This window comes from Carcharodon carcharias, chromosome 20 (assembly GCF_017639515.1).
Source record: "Carcharodon carcharias isolate sCarCar2 chromosome 20, sCarCar2.pri, whole genome shotgun sequence".
Classification (NCBI taxonomy): domain Eukaryota; kingdom Metazoa; phylum Chordata; class Chondrichthyes; order Lamniformes; family Lamnidae; genus Carcharodon; species Carcharodon carcharias.
This window is the reverse complement of record NC_054486.1, coordinates 82,566,037-82,593,758: the sequence shown is the minus strand read 5'-3', so window position 1 is coordinate 82,593,758 and position 27,722 is coordinate 82,566,037. Positions and strand designations below refer to the sequence as shown.

Sequence of the window (27,722 nt, the reverse complement as noted above, 5' to 3'; positions counted from 1 at the left end):
GTAATCATTATTACCAAAAGAAGCCCACAAAGGCTGCTCTGCTTTGACATTGCCACTGTGCAGGGAGTTTCACTTGCTTCAATTGAAAATGGTTTTTGATGCATCAATGCGCAGTCCTGGTGCAAAATCTGTGAAACTGCACCGTATATACTTAAAATTGTTTTGCATGGGTCCTACAATAGTCTATGCCACAAGATGTGTCTCGTATACAGCCAGCAGAAAATAATGGGTACTATACATGCCTAAAGCGTGCTGCACAAACATCACAGTTGAAGGGTAGTAACAACATAACTTATGCTATGGAAATAATTATCTATATTGGTTTTAAATTAACAGCTTCAAGGTTTTCAGCAACAGAAGAGACATTTTAAACTTATTTTATGTACTCAGTATGTTAGAAGTTTCACCTTAAAAAATTAATGTATACAATTGCCTCTGCAACACCATAGAACCGTTTACGTTTGCGACAAGAACATCTCTGCATTTTCCTCTGACCTGTGAAAAGTCTTGCCACAAATATTGTTTGGGGGTTAGGGTGAGAGGAAACAATTTTATTTATTTTTTTAACCAATAAGTGGCTAACTTCAATGGAAAGAAAGAGATCTAGTCAAGGTAAAATAGAATTTGACAGGAAAAACTAGAATGGAATAACAGGCGATCTTTGAAGAGACGACGTTTCAGGGACAGTTCAACAATATGGAAAGGCAGGAGAACTAAAGCCAGGGCTCCTTGGATGAAAGCATAATACAGAATATGATGAAACAAAAAAAAATGTTGGATACATGTTAGGTGAATTCATCAAATGGGAACCAGGCTAAGTACAATAAGTTCAGAGGAGAAGTGAAGAGGAATACAAGACTGACAAAGAGAGAATGAGATTAGAATGGCAGTTAACATAAAAGGGAAATCAAAATTCTTCTACCAGCATGTAAATAGTAAGCAGGCAAGGTGGGGTCTATTAGGGACAGAAAAAGTGATATATGCCTAAAGGCATAGGACAAGGCTAGATTTGTTAATGAGTACTTTGTATCAGTGTTTACTAAGGAAGAGGATGCTAGCAAAATATCAACTAAAAGTTATGACAAAGGTGAAAGGTGAAATGGGGTGAAAATTGAAAAGCAAGGTGCACAGGCAAGTACTATGCTCTAGAGTAGATAAATTGCCGAGTCTGGATGGCTCGCATCCTAATCTGCTAAGGGGAGTGGGGTGGAAATAGTAGAAGGGCTAGCCATAATCTTCCAATCATCTCTAGATACAAGGGAGGTACAAGCAGTTTGGGAAGTTGCAAATGTAGCACCTTTGTTCAAGAAATGGTACAAAGATATTCCTACTAACTACAGGTTGATCAGTTTATCAGTAGTGGGTAAGGTTTTAGAAACAATAATCGGCAGCACCTTCCAAACCCACGACCACTACCATCTAGAAGGACGAGGGCAGCTGACACATGGGAATACCACCATCTGCTAGTTCCCCTCCAAGCCACTAACCATCCCGACTTGCTGGGTCAAAATCCTGGAACTCCCTCCCTAACAGCACTGTGGGTGTACATCTGCAGTGGTTCAGGAAGGCAGCTCACCACCACCTTCTCCAGGGCAGTTAGGGATGGGGAATAAATGCTGGCTTAACCAGCAACACCCACATCCCATGAATAAAAAAAAGGCAGGAAAAAAACAAACGCACTTGGAGAGCCATCATGGATTTGTAAAAGGCAGATCGTGCCTGACTATTCTAATTGAATTTTTTGATGAAATAACAGAGAAGGTTGATGAAGAAAATGCAGTGGATGTTGTCGAAAGGAACTTTAAGGAAACATTTGGCAAATTACCACATAACAGGCTAGTTAACAAAATTGAGATTCATGGAACAGGCGGATCAGCATCAGCTTGAATGAAAGATTGGCTTTACGACAGAAAACAGTAAGTCATGGTAAATGGTTGTTTCTCAGATTGTAAGACTTTAGACAGTTCCCCAAGGGTCAGTGCTAGGACCACTGTTTATATATATGTGACTTGAATATTGGAATACAAAGTAAAATTTCAAAATTTGAGACGATATCAAACTTGGAGGTATGGCAAACAGCATGGCTGATACAATTGATTACAACAGGACATAGATAGACTAGCAGATTAAGCAGACAACTGGCAGCTGGAATTTAATACAGAAAAATGGGAGGTAATGCACTTGGCAGACGGGAAGGGAGAGGCAATATACACTTAACAGTAAAGATGTAGAGTGTGCAGGAACAGAGGGCATAGATCTTTGAAGGTGCAGGACATATTCAGAGAGTAGTTGGCAAAGCATATGGAATTTTGCACTTCATAAATAGGAGGTATTAAGTACAAAAGCAAGGAAGTTGTGCTGAACCTGTATAAAACTCTGGTTAAGCCACAACCAGAGCATTACTTTCAGTTCCAATCCCCACACTTCAGGAAAGATATGGGGCTGAATTTTCCCCCGTTAGGGTGGTTGTGCGGGGTTGGGAAGGAACAAGCGCGAACCTGATCGGTGCCTCCAATCAGGTCTGCGCCGCCATTTTACATGTGTGGGCCAATTAAGGCAGGGGTGGATTCCGAGTCTGGGCCTGCGCTCTTTCGCGCATGCACACGAAAGAGCACAGGAATCTCCGAGGCACAGTGACTCCTCAGGGAGATTTGTTTAAGTTTTAAACAATTGGTAAAGTAATTAAAAACTCTTAAAACATTTCCCCTCATGTGACAGTGTTACATGAGCTGGGGCATGTCAATGAATTTTTAAGATAATTTTTATTGAATTTTTAAACACTTCATGAAACCTCATTCTGCCCATGGATGAGGTTCCATGAAAAATGCGAAGGCTGCCTGGGCTCTTTGCCTGCCCATCAACCTTAGGGTTGTACAGGCAGCTCATTTAATTATATCAATTAGTTTTTAACAGGCCTTAATAGGCCTTTGACAGTTTGGTGGGCATGCAGCCGACTCACCTGTGCGCCCGCCGAACTGAACAACTAAATGACGCATGGTGACGTCAGGACGCAGCCGTCCGACCTCACTGCACGTCATTTTATGCGTCAGCGAGCGGGCCTCGCCCCCACTCACCAACCGGAAAAATCTCCCCCTTAAGTTCTTTGAGAGGGTGCAGAGGAGATTTACCATAATGGTTCCAGGGATGAGGTAATTTGGCTACAAGGTTAGGCTGGAAAAGCTGGGGCTGTTCACCTTGGAAAAAAGAAAGTCAAAAGGGAAATTTGATAGAGGTGTACAAGATTGCGACAGGTTTAGATAAAGTAGACAATAGAAACGCTGCTTCCATTAGCTGATGGTAAAGGACCAAGGGACACACATTTAAAGTTTTGTGCAAGAGATATGGAGGGGATGTGAGGGAGAGCCTTTTAATGCAGTAAGTCTGATTCACTGCCTAAAAAGATGATGGAAAGGGAGACATAGGCACTGAGAGAAATAAAATTGCAGTGTTTTGGGGATAGAACATGGAAATGGGACTGATTGGATTGCTCTATACAGAGGGTCAAGCATGGACTTGAAAGGCCAAATGGCCTCCTTCTGTGCCCTAATGATACCATGATTCCAAATGAACCCCTACGAAATATTTTCTTAAGCCAATATAAATAGTTCTACAATATTGAGAGACATTTTTTAAACTGATGTATTTGCAGCTAAGATAGGGAACTAGTGTCAAACTACTCACCCCAAGTGGCGGGAGAGCTTCCATAGCATTTAATCTACCAGAAAGTACTTCAGACATTGGTCTCTTCTTTGAGGACTCTCTTCTTATCTGGCTTTTTCCAACTGTATTGAGGTCAGATTCAGACACAAATGCAAGAAATTGCATAGCTTCCCTTTCTCGCACTTGCTTTTCTGAATTGTGCTGGCTAGCTAGAGCAGGTGCAGAGCTATATAGATAGTCTGGCAATGGTTCTTTAAGGAACTGGTTTAACACAGCTGGCAATCGGGCTGTGGAGTCAAGAGACGGTATTTGAGATCTCTGCTCAATGTACCCTGTATCATACTCCTCATCCTCTTCACTACTGTGAATCAGCATAGTTGCATCGGAGAGAGATCGCCCATGGTAGCAACTCTTCTCTTCATGAATTTCAGTATCTCCTGGTTTTGTTCGTTCAAAGTAAACATTTGGCTGTGAATCTGCAGAGGTCACTTTTCCTGAGCATGTCTCAACACCTGTTGTAGACATAGTCCTTTCTTTTATTCGCCAGCCCTCAAAATTGTGCATAAGCCCTGCAATCTCAATGCTGTTACGTTTATGGATGTTGCTATGTACTCTGGCAGAGGTTAGGGGTTCACTGACTTCTTGTAGTGAATGTGCAACAGGCAAACTATCCTCCTGGAAGGTCTGCACAGAATGATGAACACGCCTTGTTATCAGATCCGGATTGCTGCTACTAACATACAAATGTCGTGAAAGGTCAGGTGTACTGTTTGCAGGTCTTGGATAAGGGTAAGGTGGTGGAGGTCTATACACTTGAGTTCTCAACATATTTGCTGCATTGTAATCCTGAGTGTGTAATTGTGCATTAGTTAATTCGGGCACACTAACAGCCCCAACGACAGGACGTCGGTCAACTGAATTTATATATGGTGACTGGCTATGGAAACTGTAGTTCAAATGAAAAGGGTACTGATACACGTTTTGGGAATTAAACTGAGCATGCTCTCTAATTTCCGGCTGGCTATAAACAAGTGGGTCTGGTCTACTGTAGGCATAAGAATTGCCTATGTTAAGATTTCGCATGGAATGGCTTTGTCTTTCATTCTGAATCATTCCACGATTGAGCTGCCTCATAACTGTCTCGTAATCTGGGGTTGGCCTATAGGAAGGTGGAATAATCGTACTATGTCTGTTTGTTGAGATGTAATCTCCTCTTATTACATCACTTCCAGTGATACTAGGATTTGAAGACATAGGCGATGCTTGCATAAAGTGCTGTGGATTATTTAAAGAGCTTGTGCTATGTGCACTATAGATACTGCCATTTCGGATTCGACCATTGTATTCATATGGTGCTCTATCCAAACTGGTTTGAGACCGATAGAAACAGCTATTTTGATTGTTCACGTAGAGATTGTCTGAAATAAAGTAGAAGGTGAAAATTATGCAGAACATGAGTAGCTGAACCATACAGATTTAATGTTTGATCTCCAGTCTACACACGTTAGTTGAGCAGTGAAACGGGTTGAATCAATATTAACAATCAAGGCCAATAAATGTATCAGTATGCCAGAGGCTACATTTTACACCAGATTGATGTTTATGTAATAGTCTCAGATTACTTCAAACTCGCATCTCTGAATCATTAGTCCAGGCTCTGGATTACTCGTCTTTTAACATAACCACTGACCTACCCCTATGTCATCTAAAATACATAGTACATTGCAAATTAACACTATATACTTGACAGGTTATTTTTCTAAAATGTTTCTAGAATTGAGGTCTGCAACTACAATTCTAATAATTGTCAAATATGTTTTGTATTTTTTATTATTTCTTTAGGTGGTTAAATTTGAATATAGAAGGTAATAGAAAAAAATTGTACAAAGTTAATGTCACATTTATGACTAAGCAATACAGCCTGAAATTTCCTTGAATAAATACTCTACCTTGAGAAGATTTATAGGGCTCTATATAGGGTCCAGTGTAATGTAACTGGGGTAGTGGCATCATGTACTGATGAGGTTTTGGCTAAAAGAAAACAAAAAGCAATAAAGAACAAATCAATTCATAGCAAATTAAACACTAACAGTAATTTTATGTAAAACCACAAAATATTCCAAAACCTAGACAAGAAAGGTTAAAGCTTCTGCCATGTGCTTAAAAAATAAAAAAGTGGTTTAAAGCAGGATATTCTTGACTAACAAGGGAGTCAAAGGGTATCGGGATAAGGGGGAACGTGGAGTTGTGGCCACAACCAGATCAGCCATAATCTTATTAAATGGCAGAGCAAGCTCGAGTGGGCTGAATGGCCTATCCTGCTCTTAATTCATATGATCATACGTAAATAAAACGATCCTAAAAGGTACACAGGACTAAGTATCAAACACACAGCTGATTTGGACGAATCTTGCATGATTAGTCCTATACACAAATAAAGGAGTCTGATTTTTTTTCCTATGGTAATTTCAAAATCAGCAACAACTTAATTACATAGCATCTTCAATGGAGAAAAACGTCCCAAGGCACTTTACAGAAGCTAATCAGACAAAAATTGACACTAGGGCCCAAAAGAGGTGTTGTTAGAAGGGGTGATGAAAAACTCGGTTAAGAGATGTATTTTAAGTAGGGCCTTAAAGAAAAGCAGGTGACAAGGCAGAATGGTTTAATAGAGGGAATTACAGAGCTAAGGGCTCAGACAGCCAAGCTACCAATGAGGCAAAGAAAACAAAGCAATTTTTTTTAAAAAAGTGACAAAAATAATAATTTCCACTGTTAGTTTTGTGCAGCTAGGGTTTAAAATGGAAGCTGCTCTCTCAACGAGATACAAAATGGGAGGCAGGGAACGGCTAGTGAAAGACAAAATTCCGCTTGATCAGGAATCAATTAACTCAAAAATAAAGGCACTAGACTTGAGGAACATGACTTTCAAGCAATTAGAAAGATATATAATTTCTGGTTGTGATCAAATGTAGGAACAGCTTGGAGAAAATACAAAGCAAGCCATTCTTAAGGCCATTAAAAAATGGATAAATAGCCCAATTCCAGCTGCTTCTATTCAGTTTTCTGGAGGATAATTTTTTTACAGCCTACCATTATTTAGATACACACAGTAGATTGCTAGATAAAATTAAGGGGTGTGGAACTCATAGATCCATGGCAGGAGGCCATTTGACCAGTCATGTTCATGTCGGCTCTGCGCAAGAATTCACTTAGTCTTGCTCCCCTGCCATTTCTCTTTAGCTCTCAAAACTCTCTCTCCAGATAATTGTCCAATTCTCTTTTGAAAGTCACAATTGAATCTGCTGCCACCACACTCTTCGGCAGTGCATTCCAGTCTCTTTGTGTAAAAAGGTTTTCCGTCATGTTGCCATTACCTCTTTTGCCAATCACCTCAAATCGGTGCGCTCTGAATCTTGATCCTTCCGCAAACGGCAACAGTTTCTCCATATCTGCTCTATCCAAACCCCTCATGAGTTTGAATGCTTCTATCAAACCATCTCTTCATCTTCTCTTCTCCAAGGAGAACAGCCCTTGCTTCTCCAATTTATCCATGTAACTGAAGTTCCTCATCCTTGAAACCATTCTCATGAATCTTTTCTACACCCTCCCTAATGCCTTCACATCCTTAATTAGAAGATACCATCTGAATTAGAGAGTTCTGGGGCTATATCAATGATTTTGATATGGGAATTGAAGGAATTGCCAAAATAAGAGATAAACCTATTTTTTTAGGATGATCAAAGGAAGCTGCAAGGGAATACTGAAATCAGGAATGGACTAAAAATGATTGATGGAGCTCAATGTCAGTTAAGTGCGAGGAGATGGATTTTAATAAATAAATCAGCAGTAATTATACTCTAAAAGGCTCACTACTGTGCAACAGCAGAGGAACTGGGGTTATAGATTTAGAAGACATTAAAAGGCAGCACCTTGGGTTCCGAATTCTAGGTGTATCTCAAGAGTATTAAAATATAGGAGCCAAGATGAGCCTACATAAAATCTTAAGTCCTCAGTTAGAGTTTGTGTGCAGTACCGAGCTCCATACAAAAGAAAGGATATTGAGGCTTTAGAGAGGTTACATGGGATTACAAATATAATGGTAAACTTGAAAAAAATTACAGCTTTTGTCAGAATACTACAGATTACAGGGCAATCTTTGTTTAAAATTATGTAATGATGGAAGCAGGTTAGATAGAAGACTGCTGCTTCCGCTGGTTGAGGGATCACAGATACAAGATCAAATGCTAGAGATTTAAAACAGAGAGCAAGAGAAATTCACTTTCAGGGTTAGTGTTAAGACAGAAACTATGGCAACATTCAATATTAGATTGGATATGTGGAAGAAGCAAATAGGGTTAAAGGAATGGGAACAGGATAGGCAAATGTCACTCAAACTACTTGCTTGAACAAAGGGATAACTCACTGAGCCAAATGGCCTCTTTCCCTGTTGTACACACAAACATACGAAATAGGAGATGTAGGCCATTCGGCCCTTCAAGCCTGCTCCACCATTCAATAAGATCATGGCTGATCTGTTTGTGTTGAGTTCAACATTCCCATCTACCCTTGATAACCTTTGATTTCCTTGCCTAACAAGAATCTGCCTTAAAAATAGTTTTAAGTGACTCCGGTTCCACTGCCTTCTGAGGACACATCAGGTATGTAAGCATTGGAAACTCACATTCTAGAGTGATCCAATTCTAATAAGCCCAAAGACATAGGTTTTAAAGATGTTAACATAGAATGGCTAATATACGTTGACATAAAATGGCTGATACAATATGCATTATGGGAAAGCAGAGTTCACTTTAGTTAGAAACCTAGACTGGCATTTCACTGCAGGCAATTTGTGAAGGCAACATAGAGAAGACACTCCTCATAGGTGCTTGGTAGGAAACTTTGATTTAAGAGCGAGCAGGGCTTTGTTTATCATTAACCATAACAAGCTTAAACATGAGTGAGTAGTAGAATAGAGTAGATTATAATGCATATTGTTTATATCTATGAACGTGATAAGAAATAACAATTACAAGGCAGCAATGATCTCAGTTAGAGTACTGTGTACAGTATTAGGTTTCATATTATAGGAAGGATATTGAGGCTTTAAAAAAGTTACAACAGATGCAATAGAATGTTGTCTGGTATGAGGAATTACAAGCAGCTGAATGCTGTTACTATAAATCTAAAATGACAGGAGACTGATTAGGATAATAATATCCCTGCACCTGCCTGAAGAGTGTTACAAGTTGTTAAATAAAAACTATAAATTACTAAATCAACTAATGCTCAGCTGATATCAAGTACACACACTGCTGCAATGTTTATTAATTGAACTAGGAGAAATCGGTTCACACAACATACCAGCTCTCAGCATTAGTTAGATAATGAATAAAATTACTTCTTGTTAAAATGAGTCATAATGGCACAGAAGGAGGCCGATCAGTCCATACCAGCTCTTTCTGTACAGCAATTAAGTCAGCCCCAGCTCGATCCCAGTAGTCCTGCAAGTTTGCCCAAAATCCTAAATCTGTGCCCCCTAGTCCTTGGACCATCAGCTTCTACAGAAATGCCCTCTGCACCCTCACATTCTTCCTTAAGTGTACCTAACTGGACGCAATATTCTAGATGTGGTCTGACCAGAGCTTTATAAAGTTTCCGCATACCTTCCCAGATTTTGTACACAATACATCTATTTATAAAGCCCAAGATCCCATTTACTTTGCAAATTACTCTCTCAATATGCCTTGCCACTTTCAAAGATCTATGCACATGAACCCCCAGATCCCTCTGTTCCCACACACTTTTCATATCTGTGCCAGTAAGTCTGTATTGCTTCTCCCTATCCCTTCTGCCTAAATGCATCATCTCATATTTCTCTGTATTAAATTCCATCTGTCACTTGTCTGTCTATTCTGTTAGCCAATCTATGTCTTGCTGCATCAACTGACATCATCCTTGCTGGTTACCACACCTCCAAGTTTGGTAAGTTTTGAAATTTTATTCCGCATTCCAATATCCAAGTTATTTATCAAAAAATAGGAATGGTCCTAGCACTGACCCTTGGATGGTGGATGTTGGTATTGCCCATCAGTCTGAAAAACAACCATTTACCCTGACTCACTGATTTGAAGCCAACTTTTTAATTGAAGCCAACACAGACCCTCCCTTCCACTAGCCTGAATTTTGGTAACCAAAGCAAGTGGCATAAAGTCAGCTCGACAGAGCACTGCTTTGACAGGGTATTTACTTAACTCTGGGAATATGGTGAATGAGGTAATTCGGCACACTGAGGAAAGAGGTGCAGTTCTGGTCTGTTAGAAAACAAGGAGTGGTCCAAGAGAGAGAACGGGAGATAGTGAGACATGAGGCATTAACTAGTTAAACAGATAAGATGACTTGTTGGTTTAAGGTTTCATTTTTCCTGTAAACTAGGGTAGAAATTTAAACCAAGACCAGGAAAGTAAAAGTCCTATATTAAATGTAGCTTAATTAGCTAAACTAATATAAATTAATATAACTACAACTTAATTTAACTTGGTTCAATCACATTTAAGAGTACTGCGTGCAGTTCTAGTCACCATATTATCAAAAGGATATAAAGGCACTAGAGAAGGTGCAGAGAAAGTTTACAATGATGATACCATAAATGCATGGGTATACATAACAGGAAGAGATTGAGGCTGGGTCTCTTCTTGTAAAAGGGTGGCTGAGGGGTAAAATTGAGAAAGCTTTTGACAGAGTGGATATGAAGAAAATTTTGTCATTTTTGGGGAAAAGCAAAATTAGAGGCCACTAATATAAGATAGTCACCAAGAAATCTAATAGGAAATTCAGAAAAAAATTCTTTATCCAAAGCATGGTTAGAATGTGGAACTCTACCACATGGAATGGTTGAAGCAATTTGTATAAACGTGTATAAGGGGAAGCTAGGCAAGCATTTGAGGGGGAAGGGAAGACAGGGTTACGATGATTGATTCAGATAAGGAAAGATGGGGAGGCTCGAGTAGAGCATAAAATCCACATGGACTGGTCAAGATGAATAGCCCATTTCTGTGCTGCATATCCTATATAATCCTTTGTGACCAGTTTTAAATCTGGCACTTCATGAACTGTTTTTTTTAAGATCCATAGAGACAACATGATTGCTTTCCCTACATCAACCTTCTCTGTTATTTCATCAAAAAATTCAAATGGATTAGTCATGCATGATCTTCCTTTCACAAATCCATGCTGGCTTTCCGCAATTAACCCAAACCTCTACAAGTGCTTGTTGATTTCCCACCCCCCCCTCCCCCCCAGTTATCACTTCTAAAACCTTATCACCACTCATGTTAAATTGACCAGCCTGCAGTTACATGGAATATCCTTACACCATTTCGTCAACAGGGTTTCATATTTGCTACTCTCCAATTTTCAGGCACCTCTACCATTTCTAGGAAAGCTTATTGCAAACCCTTTAGCTATCTCCACTCCCTTTAGAAACCTGGGATGCAAGCCAACCAGACCACACAGCAGTGACCTATCCACTCTACGCATAGCCAGCCTTTCCTGTACATCTTGTCTATCAATTTTCACCCCAGCCATTACTACCTTTGTCTCTACTGATATTTTGTCAGCATTCTCTTCCTTAGTAAATACCATACAAAGTACTCTTATTCTAGCCTTTCCTTGTGCCTAAGCATATATATTCCTCTTTGTCCCTAATAGGATCCAGCCTACCTCTTACTACCTGCTCACTACTTACATGCTGGTAAAAGATTTTCAGTTTGCACTATGTTAACTACCATTCTATTCCCATGTTTTCCCTTTGCCAATCATTCATTCCTCTTCACTTCCCCTCTCAGCTTATTGCACTTGGCCTGGTTCTCGCTTGAAGAATTCACCTGACATGCATCAAAAACCCTCTTTTTTTGTTTCATCATATTATCTATCTCCCTTTTCACCAAAGGAGTCCTGAATAAGATTGCTATTAATTATTTGGTGGCAGCACTAGATAAGACCTTTTAAGTCATGTTGGGAACAAAATGAAAGCAATAAGGCAGCATATCACATACCAAAGACATTCTTGACAAAAGGCTCCTTCGGACTGGACTCACTGAAGCAGTTTGAGTTTGTCTGAAATCGAAAAGCAGATGATTGTTGCAATCCAAACCATTTTTCCCTCTAAAGTTAAGAGTTTAAATGCTTTTAAAAGTACTTAACAGTAAAAACCCATTGTAACACTCCATATACAAGCAGATCTCCACCAGTAGTATTTTAAAAAGGTTTTGGGGTGTGGGGGGAGGAGATGAAAAAGACAATGTAACTATATACATTATATTGCTGCTGCAAAACTAAGTAGCTTTTAAGTTTTACTGCACAACCTTCAGCACTTTTTTCCCCTTTTATATTACATCTATTTGGTAAATCAAAATCTAAAGAAATTTGAAAATCCATATGCATCATATAATCTTACAATGTTAAAGCACAGAAATAGGTTATTCAGGCACAGTGTGCACACTGGAGCATTGTGGGAAGCCAACCAGAACGAGACCAAGGCCTGAGGGCACTGAGTTGTTGGCAAGGAGATTTAGGTGTCCATTTTTCAGATCAATAAAAACTAGTGAACGGGTACAAAAGAAATCAAAAAAGCTAATACACGGCTGGCCTTTATTTACAAAGCCCTATAGACCATGAAGATCCTAAATTTGTTCCCTGGTCTGTGCCAGTTGACCTCAGTTGAGTGCGTGAAAGAGGTACAAAAATTGGCTTCAGTGCCCTTGCTTAGGGAAAGGGAAATTACCACTTCAATGTTCTGTTCTAATTCCCAATTGCTATACCTGATGGAAGCAATGGCAACAAATCACCAAGTAAGCCCTACAAACAAATACATGATCAACAGGCACTTGAGCAAGTTACTAGAGATCAACTAGTACCCATGTGGCTGCACTCAAGAGTTAATGCATTCAGGAAAGGAGGGAAGGGGGAAAAAATCATTCATATGAAACCGAAAGCAGAGCAATAATCCCAGGATAGAGTTAATATCTATAAACTCAATTTTCTTTGAGTTTATTGGGACATTTAAATGTATTGACTGTTTATTTTATTTCTCCGATGTTTATTTTAACATACTGTGCTAGATTTTTATGATTAAGCAGATCACAGAGCTTCACCTTATACCCAAACCTAAACAACGATGTCAACTGCTGAGTTACAAATAACAGCGTAACTTTGAAAAAAGAATTGGATAATTATCTGAAGAACAAAAAAATCTGCAGGCCTATGGAGGAAAAGGTGGGAGAGTGGGATTGGGTGAGTTGCTCTTACAGAGAGACAGCATAGACATAACAGGGTGAATGGCCTCCTTCTGGACTGTAACAATTCCATGACTTATAGGAAAGGAAAATTGCACACCTCCCAGACAGAGAGAGCAAACACTTACAATGCAGAGGCGAGGAAAACAAAAACAGTTTGACTCATCCTTTGCAGGAAAGAGAAAGACTTAAAAGTAAAGGCAAATGGGAAAAAGGGAAATAAAAATCACAGAATTATTACAGCACAGAAGGTGGCCATTTGGCCCATTGTGTATGCGCTGGCTCTCCACAAGAGCGATTTGGCTAGTGTAACTCCCCCACCTTCTCTCCTTAGCCTTGCACATTGTTCCTTTTCAGAAAATCTAATTCCCTCTTGGATGTTTTGATTGAGCCTGCATGCACCGCTGTCAGGCAGTGCATTCCAGATCCAAGCCATTCACTGCGTGTTAAAGCTTTTCCTCATGTCGCCATTGCTTCTTTTGTTAATTATTTTAAGTGTGCCCCCTCTGGCTCTTGGTTCTTCCACCATGGGAACAGTTTTTTCCTATCTACTGTGTACAAACCCCTCATGATTTTGAATGCCTCGGTCGAATCTCCTTTTCATCTCCAAGGAAAACAGTCCCAACTTCGCCATTCTATTTACATAACTGAAGTAGCTCACCCCTGTGACCATTTTTATTAACCTTTCCTGAAGTGTGGTGCCCAGAACTGGGCTGAATATTCCAACTGAGGCTGAACCAGTGTTCTATTCAAATTTAGCATAACTTCCTTGTTTTGTTACTCTATTCCCCATTAATAAAGTTGAGGATGCTATATGCTTTACTAACCATGCTCTCAACCTGTCTTGCCACTTTCAATGATTTAAGCACATATACACTTGGGTCCCTCTGCTCTTGCATCCCCTTTAGAATTGTATCCTTTATTTTCTATTATCTCTCATTTTTCCTACCAAAAAAAAATCACTTCACACTTCTCTGCATTAAAATTAATCTGCCACTTGACCACCCATTCCACCAACCTGTACATGTCCTTTTGAAGTTCTACACTATCCACCTCACAGTTCACAATTTTTCCAAGTTTTGTATCATCCACATATTTTGAAACTGTGCCCAATCTGGGACATTAATATATCGTGACCCCATGTGGAACTTCCTCCACTCCGAAAAACATAGATTAATCACAACTCTGTTTCCTGTCATTCAGCCAATTTTGTATTAAGGCTGCTACTGTCCCTTTATTCCATGAGCTATAACTTTGCCCACAGACTGTTTTGTAGTACCTTATCAAATGCCTTCTGGAAGTCCATGTACACCACATCAAGAACATTACACTCATCAACCTTCTCTGTTACCTCTTCAAAAATCTCCAGCAAGCTATTTAAACATGATTTGCCCTTAACAAATCCATGCTGGTGTTCCTTCGTTAACCTTCATTTGCCCAAGTGACTATTAATTTTGTCCTGAATTATTATTTCTAGAAGCTTCCCCATCACAGAAGCTAAAGTGACTGGACTGTAGTTGCAGGGCCTATCTTTACACCCTTTTTTGAACAAGGGTATAACATTTGCAATTCTCCAGTCCTATGGCTTTCCGAGTCTGAGGAAGGCTAGATACTTATGGCTATTGCCTCCACAATTTCCCCACACACTTCCCTCAGTATCCTTGGATGAAGCCCATTCAGTCCTGGTGCCTTTCAACTCAAGTCGAGACAGCCTATCCAATATCACCTCTTTATCAATTTTAAATTCTTCAGGGTCTGAATTACCTCTTCTTTCACCATGAACTGCACAACACCTCATTCCTTGGTAAAAATAGATGCAACATTGGCATCTATCTGGCAACGTGGAAAATTGCTCAGGTATGTCCCATCCACAAAAAAGTAGGACAAATCCAACCCAGATAATTACCATCCCATCAGTCTACTCTCAATCACGAGCAGAGTGATGGAGGGGATCATTAACAGTCAAGTGGCACTTGCTTAGAAAAAACCTGCTCACTACAGCCTTGGTTCAAATATGGACAAAAAAGCTAATCTCCAGATGTGAGGTCAGTGTGACTGCCCTTGGCAACAAGGCATCAAGGACCCTAGCAAAACTCTGGAGTCTGTGGAAATCAGGAGGTGGGGGTGGAGGAATCTCTGCTGGTTGGAGTCATACCTAGTACAAAGAAAGATGGTTATGGTTATTGGAGGTCAATCATCTCAGTTCCAGGACATCACTGCAGGAGTTCCTCAGGGTAGTGTCCTCAGCTCAACCATCTTCAGCTGCTTCATCAATGATCTTCCTTCCATCATAAGGTCAAATGTGGGCATGTTCGCTGATGATTGCACAATGTTCACCATTCGTGACTTCAGATACTGAAGCAGTCCATATCTAAATGCAACAAGACCTGGACAATATCCAGGCTTGGACTGACAAGTGGCAAGTAACATTCATGCCACACAAGTGCCAGGCAATGACCATCTCCAACAGGAAGGAATCTAACCATCACCCCTTGGCATTCAATGGCATCGCTGAATCCCTCGTTATCAACATCCTAGGGGTTACCATTGACTAGAAAGTGAACTGGACTAGCCATATAAATACTGTGGCTACAAGAGCAGGCAAGAGACTAAGAATTCTGTGGTGGTTCCCCAAAGCTTGTCTACAAGGCCCAGGTCAGGAATGTGATGGAAATACTCTACACTCGCCTGGATGAGTGCAGCTCCAACAACACTCAAGAAGCTTGGCCTCGTCCAGGACAAAGCAGCCTGCTTGATTGGGACTCCATCCCAATTCACATTTATTCCCTCTAACACCGATGCAGAGTGGCAGCAGTGTGTACCATCTACAAAATGCACTGCAGGAATCAGTGGCAGATTGACTGTGAAACACACTGTTCTGTGGCATGGGCCCGCAAATGACTGGGAGCCCCAAAATGCAGGACAAATCTGACACATTTTTTGAAATATCCCCTGTCCAATATAATGTGAACAATTATTGTGTTGTGTCCTTCTCTAAACTATAAACATCATTGTTCTGGAGTGTGGGGACATCTACTGGCCGCAAATGAGAACCGTAATAGAGTGGTTCAAATTTACATTCACTGTCAATATTACAGAAACAGGACAATGTGCAATGTAAGCAAATAGTTTCTGTCCATAAAATCTGTCATATTATTTCACATTTTATAGTGAAAAATATGAAGAATCCAAAAATAACAACAAATTTACTTCATTAGTTGGATAGTTGTAAATTTGCAGTGTTACCTTTCATTAGACATTCCTGTCTCATTTCTCAGCATAGTCTTTACATTACTTGAAATGAACCAAACACAAATACCAATCAAATCTGAGGGCAACACTGCAAGTTTCAGGGAAAAACCTGTAAAGTGGAAAGGGGTGAAATACAGAAAGAATAAAATGAAATTAAAATATAAGCGTAAAATGCTGGGCTGATGGCTCCATGGTGCTCAGAGGGGTCCCTCCAAGGCAACAGCTGCTCACCCCTGCCTCCAGCTCTAACACTACTGCTGTAGGGGTCATCCCTCTGATTGTAGCCTGCCTACTTGTTCCCCGCTCATTGTAGAAAAAAATGTCCACCCTTAGAGGGCTTCTAAACATGGAGGCCCCCTCTTTCCCTGTAGCTTCAGCAGCAACCACCTCTGGTATGGCTTTCAGCTTTGAGAGGCAGGCCACCTTCTTCATGGACAATGGTCCCTCCAGTGGCCTCTTCATTGGTCGCTGTCAACAAAATCACAAATGTCCATCTTGGACTTGGGACCAGTTTTTGGTCCTTATTAATGGCAACAGATTTCGGTGGGACAGTCAGATTTTCAGTGCTGATGGGGTCTATTTCTAACAATGTGGATATTTATTTTATTGACAGGAGATGTGAAGCTGCTTAATGTCCGTACAGTTGGAACTGATGATGCATTCACTGATGGTCCAGCCTTTGTAGAAAATCCATGATCAGAATTACAGCTTCATAGTTAAACGATAGGCAGGCTGAATATTCAGGGTTAATCTTCCTTATAACTGAACTCAGAACAAGTAATAAATAAGCAAGTGCTGCTGATGCTGGAAATCCGACATAACGGTACGTGCTGGAAATACTCAGCATATTTGGCAGAATTTATGGAGAGAGAAACAGAGTCAACATTTTGGTCAATGATGATCCTTCTTCAGAACATGCAATGTTGGTTTTGTTACTGCTGTTTTCAATTATTCTCGATGACTGCAATTGCAGAACATGGTCATTATCAAGCTGGGGCCCACAAACCCTGGGGAGTGAGGGAAGACTTTCCAGTGGGTCTGAAAAGTAAATTTTCAACTGGGCGAGTGAGAAACGCAAGGCAGGTGGGTAAAAAAAAGACACACTGCCTGCATTGTATACATTATTGGTAGTTAGTGTTAGTCCCGCACGAGTAGCTAACAAGGTGCACATCCAAAGCTTCTGAATACTTGCCCTTCTTCATGCTGATGGACGCCTCGGCTGCCATCTCTCAGTTACTTTACCGAGGGGAAGTGGGAGACCAACTGTGGTTGGATTAATGCAAGGGTGTACTCAATTTGAAATCATGCAGCAAGTAAGTGTCATTACAATGCTGTCTGACTTGCTGAGTGTTCTAACATTTTCTGTTTATCTTCATCCCTCATTGGCTTGATCGTAGTAATAGTGGAAAATCTGTCAGTTTGATTTATATCTTTATTGCAACATGCTGGAAGATATCATGTAAAATTCTTCATGATTAAATAAGATCGAAAAGCTAGGCTGGATTTGCACACGTCTATAAAATATTCAAGAGAATGTCTCAATTTGAAAACTGGGGGCTTGGGGAGGAACGTTGAGAGAATGTGCTTTTTCTTGGCTGGATCCAGGGGTGGGGGCAGCGCCGAAAATGAAGCTGCGCACAGGGCCCCACTAACTCCTAAATCCACCAGTGGCAGGAATTCATCAAGGCTACTTTGACAGCAATTTCAAACCCACAACCACTGCCAGCTAGAAGGACAAGGGCAGCAGATGCATGGGAACACCACCACCACCCCTCCAAGTCACACAGCATCCTGACTTGGAAATAGATCACCGTTCCTTCACTGTTGCTGGGTCAAAATTGTGGAACTCCCTCCCTAACAGCACAGTGGATGTAACTATACCACATGGACAGCAGCAATTCAGGACAGCAGCTCATCACCACCTTCTCAAGGGCAATCAGGGATGGGCAATAAATTTTGGCCTAGTCAGCGACGCCCACATCCTATGTATGAATTTTTTAAAAAATGTTCATTTAATGCCTCAGCCATGCCCCCTGCCTCCAGGCCCAAATTCCCTTTTTGGTCCCTAAAATCAGCCCTACTCCTCCTTTTACCACCCTTTTACTATTTATATGCCTATAGAAGACTTTTATATTAGTTGCTAGTCTCTTTGCATATTCTCTCTCTCATATGCTTTTTCACCTTCCCCTTTGAGCCTTCTACATTCTGCCTGGTTCTTAGTTGAATTGTCCACCTGATATCTGTCATAAGCACACTTTCTTTTTCTTCTTCATCTCTATCTCTTTCATTATCTAGGGAGCTGTCGATTTGTTTGCCCTACCTTTCCACTTCTTAGGAATATACCTTGTCTGCTCCCAAACTCACTCTCTTCTCTAAAGGGAGCCCAGTGTTCAGATATTGTTTTGCCTGTCAACCTTTGATTCCAATTGATCTGGGTTAGATCTGTTTTCAGTCCACTGAAGTTGACCTTACCCCAGTTAATTATTCTTATTCTGGATTGTTGTTCTTTGTCCTTTTCTATAATCAACCTAAACCTTATGATACAATTATCACTGTCCCCACTGATGCTTGACAAAAAGATGCAAAAATGTTTCCAAATTAAAGTTCAGACAACTATTTTACTTCCATCTTCGTCATCTGTTTCAGAAAATTGTGCCTGCACTACTGATTTAATAGACTTGTGCTCCAGAACTTGCCACACCCCTAGCCAAGCTGTTCCAGTACAGCTACAACACTGGCACCTACTCAGCAATTTGAAAAATTTCCCAGGTATGTTCTGCACACAAAACAACAGGACAAATCCAACCCAGCCAATTGCTGACCCATCAGTTTACTCTTGACCATCAGTAAAATAATGGACGGGGTCATAAACAATCCTATGAAGGCCTACTTGCTAAGAAATAATCTGCTCATTGACGCTCAGTTTGGGTTCTGCTAGGATCACTCAGCTCCTGACTTCATTACAGCTTTGGTTCAAACATGGACAAAAGAGCTGAAGTCCAGAGGTGAGGTGAGAGTGACCGAGTGTGGCATCAGGGAGCCCTAACAAAACTGGAGTCAATGGGAATCAGGGGGGAAAACTCTCCTCTGGTTGGAGTCATACCTAGCATAAAGGAAGATGGTTAAAGTTGTTGGAGGTCAATCATCTCAATTCCAGGACATCACTGAAGCAGTTCCTCTGGGTAGTGTCCTAGGCCCATCCATCTTCAGCTGCTTCATCAATGACCTTTCTTCTATCATAAAGGTCAGTAATGAGGATGTTCGCTGATGATTGCACAATGTTCAGCACCATTTGCAACTCCTCAGATACTGAAGCAGTCCATGTCCAAATGCAGCAAGACCTGGACAATATCCAGGCTTGGACTGACAAGTGGCAAGTAACATTCATGCCACACAAGTGCCATGCAATGACCATTTCCAACAAGAGAGAATCTAGCCATCTCCCCTTGACATTCAATGGCATTACCATTGCTGAATCCCTCAGTATCAACATCCTGGGGGTTACCATTGAGCAGAAACTGAACTGGACTAGCCATATAAATATTGTGGCTGCAAGAGCAATTCAGAGGCTAGGAATCCTGTGGTCAGTAACTCACCTCCTGAATCCCCAAAGCTTGTCCACCATCTACAAGGCACAAGTCAGGAGTGAGATGGAGTACTCTCTATTTGCCTGGACGAGTGCACCTCTAACAACACTCGAGAAGCTTGACAACATCCAGGACAAAGCAGCCTAATTGATTGGCACCCATCCACAAACATTCACTCCCTCCAGCAGTGTGTTGCTGCGTCAAAATCGTGGAACACTTTCCCTAACAGCACTGTTGGTATACCAGCACATGGACTGCAGCGATTCAAGGAGGCGTCCTACCACCATCTCCAAGAGCAATTAGTAATGGGCAATAAATGCTGCCCTAGCCTGCAATGCCCTCATCCCACGAATGAATAAATGAGTTATACTTACAAGTTAGAGTTTTTATTCAGGCTATAAAACTTGCGTCGTGCAACGCACATTCGCCATACATATTTGGATGTTTCCATATCTTCCTGCAGAAATAAAATTAAAACCAGTATCAATAGCTTCTACAGTCTCTTACTTATAATCATAAAAAGTTACCACAGAAAATTGTGAAGTACACAGCAAAAAGATAGGTTTAACCCTTCAGGTGTAATCATCTGTCAGAACTGAGAAGTAAAAGACTGGCAAATATTTTAGTTTTGAAAAATAGAGGCAAAGGAAGAAGCAGATGACTTGAACAATGTATAAATTGCTTACTAGAATAACCTGTGTATGTATTTCACTAGAAATGGGACCAGCCAGTAACATTTCTATGCATTACCAGTCAGCAATTTTTTACAGCGCAGTGCTCTTTCTGCCATTTAATTCCATCATGGTTGATTTATACCTCTGCTCCATTTACCCACTTTTTCCATATCAGTTGATTCTCTAACTCAACAAAAATGTATCCATCTCAGTCTTCAAAATTTCAGTTACTGCCCTGTCCCATTCCTCCCCCTTATATATTCTTTTCCTTTTCCATTTCTTTAACTATGTCTCTGTCATGCACTGTACGATTCACTGGCCAAAATATACTCTAAGTTGATCTATTTCAACTTTCTTACAAACATCAAACACCATTTTGCATGACTGCCTGCTAAACCCCCAGAAACTAATTTTTCTCATTTTGCAAATTTCCTGACTGCCAATCAAGATTAGGGACTCACCATTTAGGACGTGTTACACACCGACGTTGTTCTTTTATGGTGGTCCAAACAATGAAATAAGATGTGTTTACCTGATTAATAAAACTGTAACTGAAATATAATTAATAAAATTGCACTTTTCCAACTTTTGGGGATTTATGCTCTGAATATAGTTTCATAGTGCATGGATGTTATTTACTCAGACCCTATACTCCTAAACTGGCTTCTACATAAATGATTAATAGTTAATGCCAAGTGAGATCACATAGCTAGGGAAGCATTAAATTAAGGTTGAAGGATATACATTAAATGCTCTGTTCCCTTAAGCCAGGTTAGTAGAAAGGAAATAAACAATCCTGAGACCACAATGCAGTATGAGTTACTATCTTCAGACAACAGTACAAGTTGATGCGTTGTCTTCTGAGATCAGTGTATTTTTGAATTTGTTTTGTTCCATTATATAATATCAAACTTGCGCACGTATCAACTGAAGGTAAGAGTTTCAGAGCACTCACTGTCTGGAACTGGATGGTCTCCTCTTTGTTTGCCAGTTCTAATGCAAAGAAGGATTTGTTGTGAGACAGATTGGATATATCATTCCATCTAAAAAGGGAAAGATAATTTCTTTATATAGGCATTTCTACGTCAACTAAAAAGATTTAAAATCGATTTTAGCTAAATTAGCAACGATATCGAGTGTTTTTTGGCATGGAAAGGTATTTTGCTTATGTAGCAGATGTGAATCTGATCATGTCTCACAGCATTAATTTAGTATCACCATGTGACTGAATAATTCCATCCACTGTGAAACGTTACTGTGGATAGGTGGGAAAAAAGTACTTCAGTGCAAAATATTCAACATTTTTTAGTCCAAAGTTTTTTTTAAAAACTTTCATTTACTAGAAGTAACCATTTCTTGCAATTTCTCCTCATGACTTTGCAAGGAACTAAAATTGCAGAACAATACTCAGCTGACAGAATGATGAACTCTGCCAGTTCAGTAAAAAGCAGAATCTCTTAATTCAAGATACCAAACTAAACAAAAGTGAATTTCAAAATTGAACAAAGTAATCAAATAGGCTAATGTGTGTTGGCATTCAAAAAAAAGGAAGTGGTGCTTCAATTGTACAAAGCCTTGGTCAGACCCCCATCTGGAGCACCAGTTTTGAACACAACCTCAAGAAAGATACATTGGTCTTGGAGGGAAGTACAGTGCAGAGTCACTAGAATGATGCTGCGGCTCAAATAGTTAAATTATGAGGATAGATGAAGTGAACTTGGCTGGTAATCCCTCCAGTTTAAACAGAAGGGTGATAAAACCAAGGTGTTTAAAATGATAGAGAGATTCAATAGAGTAGATACAGAGAAACTATTTCCCATGGTGGAATTCCAGGGCAACAGAGCATTAAATTAGAAATTGGCCACTTGGGTGTGAAAAAGGTAGCGGAAATCTGAAAAATTCCCAAAATGCTGTGGTTCCTCAGTCAATTAATATTTTTAAGACTCAGATCAATAAGTTAAGGGTTGATTTGATTGAGGTTTTAGGATTTTGAAAGGAATTGATCAGGTGGATAGAGAGAGAAATGTTTTTCCTGGTGCAGGAGTCTAGGACAAGGAGATACAACTTTAAAATCAGAGCCATGTCATTAAGCAGAGAAAAGTTAGCAAACATACCTCATGCAAAGGGCGGCAAAACTGTGGAACTCATTCCCCCCCAAAAAAACAGTAAATGCTACTTTAATTAATTTGAAATAGATAAATTTTTACCAGATAAGCAAATAAAAGGATATGGAGCAAAGACGGGTGGAAACAGTTAAGATAGAGATCAGTTATGTCCATCACCAAGGCTGGCTCAGTAGAATCTCTTCTGACCGAGTCCTAAATAGCATAGATGCAACACTGGGCCAGCGGCAGGTGGTGAGAGAATCATGAGGGAAAAACCAACTTGACTTCATCCTCACCAATGTTTTTCTTTAATTAATTGTGACCATAATTCAGTAAGTTTCAAGGTACTGGTGGATAAGGATAACGGGAGTCCTCGGGCTAAGGTGCTTAATTGGGGGAACAATATTAGGCAGGAACTAAGAAATCTAGACTGGAGGCGGATGTTTGAGGGCAAATCAACAACTGACATGTGGGGGGCTTTCAAACATCAATTGATAAGAATTCAGGACCAGCATGTTCCTGCTAGGATGAAGGATAAGTATGGCAAGTTTCAGGAACCTTGGATAGTGAAGGATGTTGTGAGATTAGTCAAAAAGAAAAGGGAAGCATTCGTAAGGGCTAGAAGGCTAGGAACAGATGAAGCCCATGGAGAATATAAAGAACGTAGGAAGAAGCTTAAGCAAGGAGTCAGGAGGGCTAAAAGGGGTCATGAAAAGTCATTGGCAACCAGGATTAAAGAAAATCCCAAGGCCTTTTATACATATGTAAAAAGCAAGAGGGTGGCCAGGGAAAGAGTAGGCCCACTCAGGGACAGAGGTGGGAATCTGTGTGTGGAGTCAGAAGAAACAGGAGAGATATTAAATGAGTACTTCTCATCGTTATTCACCAAAGAGAAGGACTTAGTGGTCGATTTGTCTAGTGTGTAGATAGCCTGGATCATGTGGAAATCAAAAAAAGAGGTGTTAGGCATCTTGAAAAACATTAAGGTGGATAAGTCCCCAGGGCCAGATGGGATCTATCCCAGAGTACCGAGGGAGGCAAGAGAGGAGATTGCTGGGGCCTTGACAGAAATCTTTGCATCTTCACTGGCTATGGGTGAGGTCCCAAAGGACTGGAGATTGGCCAATGTTGTTCCATTGTTTAAGAAGGGTAGCAGGGATAATCCAGGAAATTACAGGCCGGTGAGCCTTACGTCAGTGGTAGGGAAATTATTGGAGAAGATTCTTCGTGACAGGATTTACTACCATTTGGAAGCAAATGGGCGTATTAGTGAGAGGCAGCATGGTTTTGCGAAGGGGAGGTCGTGTCTCACTAACTTGATCAAGTTTTTTGAGGAAGTGACAAAGATGACTGACGATGGAAGGGCAGTGGATGTTATCTACATGGATTTCAGTAAGGCCTTTGACAAGGTCCCTCATGGCAGACTGGTATAGGAGGTAAAGTTGCATGGGTTCAGAGGTGAGCTGGCAAGATGGATACGGAATTGGCTTGGTCATAGAAGACAGAGGGCAGCAGTGGAAGGGTGCTTTTCTGAATGGAGAGCTGTGACTAGTGGTGTTCTGCAGGGATCAGTGCTGGGACCTTTGTTGTTTGTAGTATATGTAAATGATTTAGAGGAAAATGTAACTGGGCTAATTAGTAAGTTTGCAGACGGCACTAAGGTTGGAGGAGTTGCAGAAAGTGAAGAGCATTGTCAAAGGATACAACAGGATATAGATCAGTTGGAGACTTGGGCAGGGAAATGGCAGATGGAGTTTAATCCGGACAAATGCGAGGTAATGCATTTTGGAAGGTCTAATACAGGTAGGAATTATACAGTAAATGGCAGAACCCTTAAGTGCATCAATGGGCAGAGGGATCTGGGTGTACAGGTCCACAGGTCACTGAAAGTTGCAACGCAGGTGGATTAAGTAGTCAGGAAGGCATATGGCATGCTTGCCTTCATCGGCAGGGGTATTGAGTATAAAAGCTGGAAAGTCATGCTGCAGCTGTATAGAACCTTGGTTAGGCCACACTTGGAATACTGCGTTCAATTCTGGTTGCCACATTACCAGAAGGATATGGAGGCATTGGAGAGGGTGCAGAGGAGGTTTATCAGAATACTGCCTGGTCTGGAGGTTATTAGCTATGAGGAGAAGTTGGAGAAACTCGGATTGTTCTCACTAGAGCGACAGAGATTGAGGGGAGACTTGATAGAAGTTCACAAAATTATGAGTGGCATGGACAGAGTAGATAGAAGCTTTTTCCCAGGGTGGAAGAGTCAATTACTAGGGGACATAGATTTAAGGTGAGAGGAGAAAACTATAGAGATGTGTGGGGCAAGTTTTTTTACGCAGAGAGTAGTGAGTGTCTGGAATTCGCTGCCAGAGGAGGTAGTGGAAGCAGATACGATAGTGGTGTTTAAGAGGCAGCTTGACAAATACATGAGGAGGATGGGAATAGAGGGATACGGACCCCGGAAGTGCAAATTGTTTTAGGTTGACGGGCAATATGATTGGCGCAGGCTTGGAGGGCCAAAGGGCCTGTTCCTGTGCTGTACTTTTCTTCTTTGTTCTTATTCATTCATAGGATGTGGGCCAGTATTTATTGCCCATTCCTAACTGCCCTTGTTGAGCCATCTTCTTGAACTGCTGCAGTCCATGTGGTGTAGGGACACCTACAGTGTTGTTAGGTGGTTGTTCCAGGATTTTAACTAGCAACAGTGAAGAAACAGCATCATAGTTCCAAGTCAGGATGTGTGGCTTGGAGGGGAACCTGCAAGTGATGTTCCCATGCATCTGCTGCTCTCATCCTCCTAAGTAATAGAGGTTGTGGGTTTGGAAGATGCTGTCAAAGGAACTTTGGTGAGTTGCTGCATCCTGTAGATTGTACATACTGCTAACACTATGCATCATTGGTGAAGGGAGTAAATGTTTAAGGTAGTGGATGGTGTGCCAATCAAGTGGCTGCTTTGTCCTGGATGGTGTCAAGCTTCTTGAGTGTTGTTGGAACTGCACTCACCCAAGCAAGTGCCGAATATTCCATCGCACTCCTAACATGTGTCTTGTAAATGGTTGACAGGCTTTAGAGAGTCAGGAGATGGGTTACTTGCCACAGAATTCCCAGCCTCTGACCTGCTCTTGTAGCCACAGTATTTACATGACTGGTCCAGTTCAGTTTCTAATCAATGGTAATCCCAGGATGTTGATAGTAGGGAATTCAGCGATGATATGCTATCGAATGTCAAGGGGAGATGGTTAGAACCATGTTCCTTTGTACTCACTATGACTCAAACTAGTGGGGAGTTTTCCCCTGATTTCCATTGACTTCAGTTTAGCTAGGGCTGCTTGATGCCACACTCTGGCTGCCCTTGACATCAAGGCTGTATTTGACACTCACACTTCAACTCTGGAATCAGCTTTTTTGTCCATGTTTGGACCAAGGCTTGCAGGAAGGATGCTTTCCCTGGCTGGGTGGGGCGCGATGGAGAATGGTGGGGGTGTTCCTATGTAATGAAGTCAGGAGCTGAGTGGCCCTGGTGGAGCCAAACTCAGTGTCAATGAGCAGGTTACCACTGAGTAAGTGCTGCTTGATAGAACTGTTGACGACCTCTTCCATCACTTTGCTGATGATCAAGAGTAGACTGATGATGTGGTAATTTGCCAGGTTGTATTTAGAAACATAGGAGCAGGAGTAGGCCATTTGGCTCCTCAAGCCTGTTCCACCATTCAACTAGATCATGGTTGATCTTCTACCTCAATGCTATTTTCCCACACTATCCCCATATCCCTTGATATCTTTACTATCTAGAAATCTCTCGATCTCTGCCTTGAATCTACTCAATGACAACCTCATCAGCCCTCTGGGATAAAGAATTCCGAAGATTCACCATCTTCTTGAGTGAAGAAATTTCTCCTCATCTCAGTCCTAAAAGGCCTACCTTTGATTCTGAGACAGCGTCCCCAGGTACTAGAGTGTCCCAGTCAGGGAAAACATCCTTCCTGCATCTACCCTGTCAAGCCCTATAAGAATTTTGTATGCTTCAATCAGATCACCTCTCATTCTTCTAAACTCTAGAGAATATAGGCCCACTCTCCTCAATCTCTCCTTAAAGAACAACCCCATCACCCCAGGATTCAGTCTGGTGAACCTTCCGTTGCACTTCCTCTATGGCAAGTATATCCTTCTTTAGGGAAGGAGACCAAATTAGCACTCCAAAATCTGCAATCTGCAAAATAATACTCCAGGTGGGTCTCACAAAGGCTCGATACTTCTTTACTCCTGTACCCAAATCCTCCCGCAATAAAAGCCAACATGCTATTAACCTTCCTAAGTGTTTGTTGCACTGGCATGTTAGTTTTCAGTGACTTATGAACAAGGACACTTAGGTCCCTCTGGGCATCAATACTTCTAAATCTCTCACCATTTAAAAATACCCTACATTTCTGTTCTTCCTACCAAAGTGGATAACTTCATATTTTTCCACAGTATATTCCATCTGCCATGTTTTTGTCCACTCACTTAGCCTGTCTAAATCCCTTTGAAGCCTCTTTGCATCATCCTGTCTTTTGTGTTGCTTTGTGCAGATGCATCTATCCATGACAATACTGGTAGGAGCGATCACCACACAGTGCTTGTAGAGACAAAGTCCTATTGTTATACCGCCTTGCTAAATGGGAGATCTAGTGGCTCAAAACTGGGCATCCACAACATGAGCCATCAGCAGAAATGTATCCCACCACAACCTGTAAGCTCAATGCCCAGCATTTTCCTCACCCTACTATTACCATCAAGCTAGGAGACCAACCTTGCTTCAAACTAAGAGCACCACCACGCATACCTAAAAATGAGATACCAACCTTGTGAAGCTACAAAACAAGTCTACATGCTAAACAGCAGAAGCTGCATGCTAGAGTGAGTTAAGCAAACCCACAATCACCAGATCAGATCTAAGCTCTGCAGTCCTATTGTATGCATTTATGAATGGTGGTAGATATTTTAACAACTAACGAGACGAGGAGGCTCCACGAACATCACTATGCTTAATGAAGCCAAAGCCTAGCATGCCAGTAGAAAAGAGCACTCTGAAGCATTTGCGACCATTTTCAGCCAAAAGTATTGACAGAATAATTCACTGCAGCCTTCCCGAGGTCCCCTCCATAACAGATG

At 41.0% G+C, this 27,722-nt stretch overlaps 1 protein-coding gene across 3 annotated transcripts in view; it reads right to left on the bottom strand.

The window, feature by feature from the left end:
- Nucleotides 1–27,722, bottom strand: part of ptpn21 (protein tyrosine phosphatase non-receptor type 21) — an 86,775-nt gene that overhangs the window by 17,635 nt on the left and 41,418 nt on the right. For all 3 annotated transcript variants that reach the window (XM_041214521.1, XM_041214520.1, XM_041214522.1), the window contains 5 exons: nt 21,425–21,512; nt 20,170–20,252; nt 11,718–11,778; nt 5,610–5,691; nt 3,682–5,078 (listed from right to left, as the gene is read on the bottom strand). In XM_041214521.1, coding sequence (XP_041070455.1) covers nt 3,682–5,078; nt 5,610–5,691; nt 11,718–11,778; nt 20,170–20,252; nt 21,425–21,512 — 1,711 coding nt within the window. The remainder of the gene's footprint in view (nt 1–3,681; nt 5,079–5,609; nt 5,692–11,717; nt 11,779–20,169; nt 20,253–21,424; nt 21,513–27,722) is intronic.